This window comes from Loa loa (genome assembly GCF_000183805.2).
Source record: "Loa loa unplaced genomic scaffold supercont3.378, whole genome shotgun sequence".
Taxonomy (NCBI): Eukaryota; Metazoa; Nematoda; class Chromadorea; order Rhabditida; family Onchocercidae; genus Loa; species Loa loa.
The window spans coordinates 25,084-35,083 of record NW_018108558.1 but is presented as its reverse complement, the minus strand read 5'-3'; the positions used below and the strand labels follow the sequence as shown (position 1 = coordinate 35,083).

At 26.9% G+C, this 10,000-nt stretch overlaps 3 protein-coding genes across 3 annotated transcripts in view; 1 reads left to right on the top strand and 2 right to left on the bottom strand.

Moving 5' to 3' along the window:
- The window catches only part of LOAG_18581 (hypothetical protein), a gene marked incomplete at its 3' end in the record, with an annotated part of 9,182 nt that extends 5,924 nt beyond the window's left edge, over positions 1 to 3,258 (top strand). Inside the window, exons 13-19 of the mRNA XM_020451243.1 lie at positions 31 to 190; positions 321 to 517; positions 827 to 891; positions 1,135 to 1,362; positions 1,926 to 2,084; positions 2,652 to 2,801; positions 3,205 to 3,258. Of these exons, the coding sequence (XP_020304991.1) occupies positions 31 to 190; positions 321 to 517; positions 827 to 891; positions 1,135 to 1,362; positions 1,926 to 2,084; positions 2,652 to 2,801; positions 3,205 to 3,258 (1,013 nt within the window). The remainder of the gene's footprint in view (positions 1 to 30; positions 191 to 320; positions 518 to 826; positions 892 to 1,134; positions 1,363 to 1,925; positions 2,085 to 2,651; positions 2,802 to 3,204) is intronic.
- A 1,649-nt stretch (positions 3,259 to 4,907) lies between these two features.
- Positions 4,908 to 5,334, bottom strand: LOAG_08848 (hypothetical protein; the record flags this gene model as incomplete). The annotated part of the gene is made up of 2 exons (XM_003144378.1): positions 4,908 to 5,225; positions 5,332 to 5,334. The coding sequence occupies 2 exons, from the start codon at positions 5,332 to 5,334 to the stop codon at positions 4,908 to 4,910; spliced, it is 321 nt and encodes a 106-aa protein (XP_003144426.1).
- Positions 5,335 to 5,744: 410 nt separating this feature from the next.
- On the bottom strand, positions 5,745 to 8,738 carry LOAG_08847 (hypothetical protein; the record flags this gene model as incomplete). Its single annotated transcript, XM_003144377.1, has 8 exons — positions 5,745 to 5,881; positions 6,344 to 6,673; positions 6,926 to 7,119; positions 7,223 to 7,382; positions 7,671 to 7,758; positions 7,840 to 7,985; positions 8,180 to 8,348; positions 8,622 to 8,738. 8 exons carry the CDS (start codon positions 8,736 to 8,738, stop codon positions 5,745 to 5,747), a joined length of 1,341 nt encoding a protein of 446 aa, XP_003144425.1.
- Between the last annotated feature and the right edge of the window lie 1,262 nt (positions 8,739 to 10,000).

Sequence of the window (10,000 nt, the reverse complement as noted above, 5' to 3'; positions counted from 1 at the left end):
AAGATCATAATAATCATAGCTTTATTTTAGATTATTTTTTCTTTTGTCATGCTGGTGTGTCACAATGGATGACTTGTCGTGCTAATATAGCAAATATTCCGCGACCAACAGATTTAAATAATATGAAGATTTTAGAAGGCTGTATTGTTACTGATATACTTTGGTCAGATCCAAAACCAAATCAAAAATTGTTAGTAATTTTATTTAAATGATTTCCTTTTTACACTTTTTTTTAAAATAATGAAAATGTGAAGTGGCAATATTAATTAGATAAAAAAAATAAAGTTTTTTTTGTTTATTTTCAAAAGTACACATTTCAGGCCATTTAATTTAAGTGAACGTGGTTGCTGTTATAGTTTTAATCGAGAAGCATTACATGCGGTACTTCGAGCATTAAATGTTCATACATTAATTCGTGGACATCAAATAATTCCGGAAGGTATTTTAGATAATTTCGATGACGGAAGTTGTATTACTGTTCACACAGCTACTCGTGAAAGTATCGGTTGTAATGCATGTAAGTATTTGTATTTCATTTCCATGAAATGACTTCAAAATTAAAAACATAGAACTGTAGGATTTTGAAAAAAAAATGAAATTAGATAAAACACTTTTAAAAATATTGCATTGATTAAATGCATTATTGATTGGTCCATTTATAAATTTAAATCAAAAATAAAAAAGAATTTGCTGTGCTTTTTTTTCATATGCTTTGATGTTTTTAAAAGATCGATAATCTTTAGAAGATCATTTTTGTTATGTTTCCACGTTGTCATAGTTTGTCACATTTTCAAATGTTTTTAAATTCATCATTGTTTTATTCTAGCTGGCACAATTAAAATAGCTCGCAAAGATGACGGAAAGTTTGTCATGGAAAAACGTATAGCTAAGGTATGGCATACGTGATGATATCACGTAGCTGCAATTTTAGGGAATTAGAAGTAATAAAAGGACAAGTAGAGAACTTATCATCAAAGATCACTTATCTCCTTATCAGCTTCATATTATTTAGCTGTATTTTTTTTCTTTTGATAATATTTGAGTTAGACAGAATAAACGTACGAGAATAGCAGTAATACAGAGATATTTTCATTTACGTATAAGTTAGTGTAATACACGTAAATATTTTTATAGATAAAGAGCAAAAAAGCTCTAGTTAATTTACGTGATACAGTTTACGCATTGTTATGTGAAAGTCTGCAACACAACAAATTGAATCGTGTTATCCGGAAATGTCATTGGTGCCGGAAAGCTTATCCTAGGAATATTACCTGCCGGATACGTAATTCGGGTATAGCCGAAATAACCTTATGGATTTCGCGATATGCTTTTCGCTATGCACTATGTGATAAAATATTTCAGGTTTGTTGTGTACTGTATGAATAGAAAGAAAAATTAAAAGTTTAAAAAGCTCGGCAAGTTCAGAGGAAAAAAATAATTAATTTTAGCTAAAATTAATTTGCGAAGAATATGCTTGTGAAATTTTTGCTGAAATTTTGATATGAAAAATTTGACATCATCTAAATCACATTTTTAAACCAATCAAATGCTTATACATTCTATTTCGAAGTATCACTCATTTATCTTATCATTTCAAAATATCAGTTACTTACCCATCTATCTAATCTTTCTCTCTACCTATTTATGTATTTTATATGGTATCACTCATTTATCTTATCATTTCATTACTTACCCATCTATCTAATCTTTCTCTTGATCTACTTACGTTTTTATATGCATACTTGTATATGCAATATTGGAATTCATTATTTTCTTAAAATAAATTCGTTTATTTCTTGAGATAGAGCATTAATTTGTGGAATGCTGCATCTTATCAGAGCCCTTATATTATGATAATAAAAAAAATCACCGTGACATTGTCACAATATGAATTATTATGAATTAATTAATAACTCATTTTGAAGGAAGCTTGGAAAAATCGAGATGATCGAGCGATGAGTCAACGAGCTTATCAATTATTCCCGGTATTATATGATGCGATTGCATTTGAAGGTGGCACATCAACAACTCCAACCACATATCGTGTCATCTTGGCGGAATGGGAAAAAGAACTTTTATTCAAAGTTTTCCGACTTCTCCCCGTTTTTTTTCTTTTTATTTGCTTAATAGTTAAGGAGATATTTTTAGGAAAAATTACATGATAAGATATTTCATAATCTAATTAATTAGTAGTACATCTAACTATCATCTAAGTCATAACTTAATCCATACTTCTGTTACAATAATGTTAAGAAATATTATATGATAAGATAAACATGATATAAAGTTATAAGTGATAAGATACGTCATGATCCATGAAAGTTATATGTAGCTCACAAAACGAGTATACAACAATTGGAAAAGTAGCTATCATCTAACCATTATATCTTATCTATTCATAACTCATTGCATATCTTCCCTACAGTAAAGTTAAAGAAATATTATGTGACAAGATAGGTTGCAATATATCAAAATATAATCATTAATTAATGCAATTACTAATTAATTTTCACATCATATCTATTCATCAATGAATAATTAAAGTGAAATTTACAAAAACAAAGACTTGTCATCTTTTTGTTTTTGTTTTTTTACTAAATCAAAATTTTAAAATTATTATTTATTCTTTTTTTTCAAAACTGTCATTGCAGTTATTTGCGACAGTTTCTGATTTTAAAATGACTGAAACATTAGCAAATGACATTGACCCAGGCCTATTGGAAATTCAACAACACCGATCAAAGCCTAATTTACTAAAGCGTACTTCTCGACGTATTCGAAATATACTGAGACATGCTATTGTATGTATGAAATTGCTCTTAAATCATTTCTTACCTAGTTAAAAGCAGTAATTATTGATTTTTTTTTGTTGTTTATGAAAATTAAAAAAGATTTGCAATAGTTGATAAGTTAGTAAAATTGACAAAAGTATTGCTGTAATGAAATTAATCAGTCATTGAAATGATATCTGTAATTAAGTAATCCAGAAAAAATTTCAACATAAATTTTTTCTGGTAATTTCAAAAAATAAAAATCAGTCATGAAAAGCTCAAAAAAAATAACAATTTACACGATGGTTGCCAAAAATTATTATTCATTCAATTATGCAAATTAATTGTGTTCTGAATTAATTGGACAAATTTTTAGTTTTTAGTTGCGGTAGTTTTTTCTTCCTGAAAAGTTTGCAAATTTTTTTTTTTATAGGGCCTTCGTGATTTGTCTTCATTCAATGATAGAGATGTATCAGGAATATCATGAAGACTATAGTTGATTCATTTAAAAATTTTACTAATTTTTAATGTCGCAAGAAAATTGCTGGAAATTTAATTTTCCAACCACCCGCCCCAAAAAAAAAATTACTGTAAATGGAATATTTGCAAATGAATCGTTTGTGTAATAAAAAGTATTCAAATTTTATTCGTTAAATTCCTTCCATTTTACTTTGTCAATTTTAGTCCCACATAAAAAAATTATGATATTTCTTTTGGAATAGTCAAAACCACTCGAAATAACCAAATGGAATGAGTTAGAAATGAAAAAATAAAATGCTTTGAATGTTTGACTATTTTTTTTTCGAAAATATATTTTCATTTTACTAAATGAGTGGGAAGTTAGTAAGCAAATGAGCACTACTTCTTTTATTTTCAACAAATTAATATTTAAAATTAGTATTTTGTACTTTTAAAAAAAACTCAAAATAATTTTTGGAATCATGAATATTATTCAAATTTTATTTTCATCAAATTTATTAGCATAACATATTGAAGTAAAGGAAGACATTTAATAAATTTGAATGCCTTGCCTTACTTCTCCAATTTGTTATCGTTCCAGCAAATTTCACTAATTCCATAGCTAACATTTAATTGTTTTCTTAATGAATGATAATGATAAGTATATGATATCAATAAACTTTACTTATCATGCAATGTACGTTCGACGATTTTGCATAAAGCAATCATGTAGTGAAATAGCAATTTTTGTAGTATTTTAGATTCAATAATTGCATTTATCAGTATGTTATTACAATTTTATCATGCAACATAATGCATATATTTAAGTTAAAAGCAATAATTGGAATCATTTTAACAAATCACACTTTAAAGTACTTTGTTTCAAAATTTTGTCCAACTTGTTTTGTTTGCATGTGCTAATTTTTCAATCAAGACTTTACGAATTACGACTTTAATCAAGACGTTAAGGCTAACTTAATGACATTAAGACTAATTAAGATTTTACGCTTATTTCGAATATCAAAGAAATTCCTTTACCTAAATTTCACTTTAATCAGTCGAAGTGGAGCATAAAATAATCAAAACTTGACTATAACTGCCAATTTTTAAACTTCATATTCGCTATTAAACGACTATTCAACCAATTTCGTATTTGTTCCGATTTAAACACATCAAGGTGTACGATGAAAATTTCTAATTGCTTTGAAATATTGAAGTCTAACGTGAATTGATACTGTTAATTGATATAACTTAATTGAAAGGATTGATGCTGTTAATTGATATAACTTAATTAAAAGGATTGATGCTGTTAATTGATATAACTTAATTAAAAGGATTGATGCTGTTAACTGATATAACTTAATTAAAAGGTAGTTAGAGCAAACTGAATAATTACAGAATGCTTTCTAATATTTGAATTGAACTCTAACAATTATCTTTAGTAAGAAAGTAAATTTTTCATCAAAACTACTTATTGATAATTGACAAAAAAGACAAGTAAATATAAAGTGAATCAAAATTTATGCAAATATTTTCAGTATTTATTACACTATTCAGTATTAAGTTTTCTATTTCCAATTTAGTTCTTTAGTTTTCAAACTGCATGAAATGTGTCTTTTTTTTTTTACTATCTTCCTTTTAAATCATAATTATCATTTGATTCTTTTCTTATTGCTATTATTGATTTCTGGAGCGATTATGAGCACCAAAAAAGTTCAAAGTGTTTGGGATGTCATCAAATTGTGGTTCCCTTGTACGTTGATAAAAGAATGTGGAATCATATGGCATCACATTATCAGATGACATAGATCCGCTAAATTCATCCTGTTCTTCCGCTGTTTCATCTGATTCATTACTCCTTTCACCTGTTGCCATATTAAGCACATGTCCTTCTGCTTTATTGCCATCTTCATTAGTGACATCAAATGAAAGCAACGGCAAAGCAATAGGCTTTGTTGTCATATTTTCTAAATCTAATTTGTGTGGCTCTAATCCCTGAAATTCTTTGACATAATAGAAAAACGATAAATCATTTTGTCATTTAATAAATAAATGAAAGGATGCGTGAATGATTGTTCCGTATCCGGATACATTCACATACCATTGCAAGCTTAATCCGTTTTTAAATTTTTGAAATCGTGATACTGGCATTTGAAGTTCTTTATCAGCATCAGAAATATTCCGAAAATTTGGTTTCGTTAGTGTATCGAAGTCTTTGCCGTTTGCTTTGTATATCTACAATACAAATAATTCATTCACAAACATATTTTACAATTAGTGATTAGTTAAAATTTACCGAAATCTAATTTTTTAAATTGAAACTTGAAAAGTTACTGTATGCAAGCAAATTACTATGTTCACAACGATTTATGGAATTAAATGTTTAAATATTGCTTCTATGTTAATGTAATAAAAATTTGCATGAAAATGAAAATGTTGAAAATAAACAAGTTGAAAATCAGTTGGGAACAACTTGAACACTAATTAGGGAATCAATTTTTGCTTTTCAATGAATTAACTAGCCTTTTTCATTAGTTCAAATTCTTCCTCTAATACGCAAACACGAAAAGTTCTTGGAATATCATCATCTGATGGTCGTCCAAAGATGATATCATATGTCACAGGAAATAAAACGATTGCTCGTTTCATTGCTACAAATTGAAATTTGTATTTGAAAATAATTTCCGAGTATGAAGCAATCTTTGACAAATAATTAATCATTTGATTTGAAAAAGTATAGAAATTCACCAATTGTTTATTCAATCAAAGATTAATGATACGATGACAATAAGTTTTTCATATAATTTGAAAAAGTAATTTGAAATTCCTTTCGCATTAACTGCGAATTTAACTATTTTTAACTAGCATTGTAGTGATACCATAATCAATATTATAATAAAACCGTAATTGGTATTGTAATGACAGTAGAATTGATAGTATTTGAAAAAGTCATTTGAAATTCTTTTTGTATTAACTGTGAATTTAATCATTTTTAACTAGCACTGTAATAATACTGTGAATAATATCCTAATGGTACTGTAACTAATGCTGTAATCACAATAAAATTCATAGTATTTCGGAGAGAAATAATTGCTAAAAAATCATATGTCAACCTGAAATACTTCGCCAGAAAATTCCTCTCCAATACAGTCTCATGATTAATTTGTCGGCAAACAATACAAGCTTTCCATTTTTCATCATATAATCCAATATATCACCATATACAATGCAACGTTTACGACGTGTTACGTAAAGTGGATACGGTTGTTCACACCAATGACATCTCATGCGACAATATGAGATGATTGTGGGAAGAAATGAGTGTTGCAGTTCTAATTGCATTTCATGGGCTAATAGATTTGCTTCTGCACTACGTGGTATCAATTCACTGTTTTCAACTACCTCAAATTTACCAGCTACTTTTTCCAATTTTAATGTTCCACCTAAAAAAAAAAAAATTAATTGCTTGGAATACTGTAGTGCTAAAAGATGTCATTATTATCAGAATACCGTATCATCTTGTAATTTTGGAAATGATACCATAGTAATATTGAACTTACTTATCAAACTTATCACCTTACTATGCAATACGAAATACTTAACAAATCAATTCATTTCCAGTATGAGAATAGATTTTTATCATTGAGAAAAGCTTCATAATGATAACATAATCAATCAAAAATTATTAAACTTACTAAATGGTTCGTAAAAGTGATCAGTAGTACTATGTACCGTATAACACGTATCATCACCAAAGTTTCGAGCAGTACCACCGGGATAATATTCATGTCCACGAATTAAAGTTTTAACTTTTAGCACATCAAGAACAGTACATAATGCATTATGATTAAATGAATAACCGCAATTTCGTTTACTTAATGTAAACCATCTGAAAATTTCACGCATATTTAATATCATTCATTTATCAAATATTAATGAAATTTGTTAAAAGTAAACAAAAAAACATGTTGAAATTTAAATATATTACATACTCTATTTGCTCAGGAATGGGATCAGCCCAAAGAAGATCAGCAAGAATTACACCTTCAACAAAATGCATATTATTGGTATAAGTTGGTTTTGGGATATTACTTATATTGCTTCGACATGTCATCCATTGAGAAATTCCACCATGACAAACAAAAAAATGATCTGAAGAGGTCAGAAATTAGTTGTATTATTAATTGGTCTATTAGATTTTGATCACTATTTAATCATAAAGTTAATATTATTAAAATTGAATAAACATTTCTAAAGCTATTTATGCTTCACTCATATTACATCAATAGAATTAAAATATCAAGTAAACTGGTACTTTCTTTTCATAATCTCCTAAAAATTATCAAATCATTTGAATTTAAAATTTATTTATAAGTAAGAATATGATAATTTCGATAAGAGTGGTTGGGATTATTTATATCACAATTACATTATACTCACTTGAAATAATTGCACAAACAGGCATATGATCAAATACATGATTAATTTGGGTGAACCATCGATGACCTTGTTTAAATGTACGCAAGCACTGGAAATTACTGATTAAAAAATGAACTACGTAAAAACTAATTCCATTTAGTTGCTTAAATTCTTGCTCAATTTCACCGACTTCATTATAAAAATCATATTCTTTGCCACACTGATAATCTTCATGATTGCCTTTTAGTGTTGTGATATAATTTGGCCACCGTAATTTCATTAAAAATATGAATAGTATTAACTGTACTTGATATAATCCGCGATCAACATAATCACCTGAAATTTATACAATTGATGTAAAGATTAAAAATTAAATTTCAGAAAGGAAATAAAATTTTGAGGTTTAATTTTGCATGAAATGATTCGATAAAAATACAAATATCAACGAATATATTACTAAATTTAATGCATTGAACTTTGTAAAAAATTTAAATTTTCTCAATAGAAGAAAAATTGAAAATTGAGCAAACCTAAAAATAAATATTTTGTACTTGGTGGAAAGCCTTTTTTGAGTAAAATATTTAATAAGCAATACAAATCACCATGTAAATCACCAACAACAATTAATCCATTTTTAGGCAAATCAAATTGTAGCATTATTGGCTCTTCAGCGTATATATCTTGTACGTTGTGCAAAATCTATAAATATTTTTCGCATAAAAAATACGGCAAATTTAATAACAAAAAAACGCGTGATAATTGTAAATAAAGTGTATTAATTAATTAACTCTAGCATAAATCATATACGGCAAATTCAATAACAAAAAAAAAAACACGCAGTGATGGCAAATGAGCATATTAGTGAATTAATTAATTATTCCATTAATTCATTTGACAATGATTCAAAACCTTACCGAAAACATTTATTGATGATATTCTAACCTGGATTTTAATTATGAAATTTTGACGTACCGTAATTAAGTCATTATCATTGAATGTTGGAAATAATGCGCTATTAGTTTCCACTATTTTCATTAAATTGCACATATATTTTTCAATAATTTCTTGTGTTAAATGATAGCATACCATTTTTTTTTTTGCTAGAAATTAAAATCGAAAAATTATTTTCTTTTTTGACATCAAAAAGAAAAATTTTTCGAAAAATAGAAAATTAAAATGTAACATTACAGAAAGAAATTTTTTTGGAATGTTTTAATTATTGGGCAGTTATGAAATAGACCATTCAGAGAAATGAACTTTGAATTTTTATTTTAACGAAATCTAATTTTCGGTTCAAATTATCATAAATGCAAAGTTGGGTAAATACTATTTAAAATATATCATCAGTTAAATTTTTTATTGATTTAATCATTTTTAGCTTTAAAGATTAAATTGAAGTTGACAAGGAGAAAAATGTTTCTTTTTTTTTTGGAACAAATTTAATTTTAAACGAATCGGTTAAGCCAACATTACTATCCAACATATGCAAACACATACAGATATTTGCATTTGAAGTGATTTTTAATCAGACATGTAATTCTGAATGGATTGCAGATTGCATTTGCGCAATAATTGCATCTTTTGGGAATTTTGGCATTTGAGGTAACAAACATTGGTTATACAATGCTTGAGATTACAATGTAATTTGCATAAATGATAATACGAGCATATTACTTGCAAAAAAAAATATCTCCGATGAAGAATTTAATTTTCCAAATTGTCAAATTTTTGCTTTTTAAAGCAAGTAAATTTTTGGAAATTTTTGCAAAAATTGAAGTTAAATTGAGTTATGTTTATTAAATTGAATTTAAATTTAAATTAAACTGAATGTTAGCAAACAAATTATTTGAAATTTAAGAAATTTTATTTAATTTATTACTGTTGTTTTTGTAGAATTAATTCTCATATCCAATCAAAAAGTAACTAAAAGTATAAATTAAACTATTTACTGAGCAAAATTAATTTTATCAGATATACCTCATTCAGTGAATAGTTTGCAGAATAAAAGAAAACTTAGAGATATAAACCGTTCGAAAGTAAAAAATTTAGTAAATCACTTGAAGCAATAAAAAATTTTCTAATTTTATAAAAATCTTTGTGCATTCGCAAAAATTTGCATTTATCAAATTTTCCATATTTTGATAATCGTGATATCATGAATATAAGAATTGATGGGATATTTTCCATATTTTGATAATCGTGATATCATGGAATGCAAGAATTGATGGGATATTTTCCATATTTTGATAATCGTGATATCATGGAATGCAAGAATTGATGGGATATTTTCCATATTTTGATAATCGTGATATCATGAATGCAAGAATTGATGGGATATTTTCCATATTTTG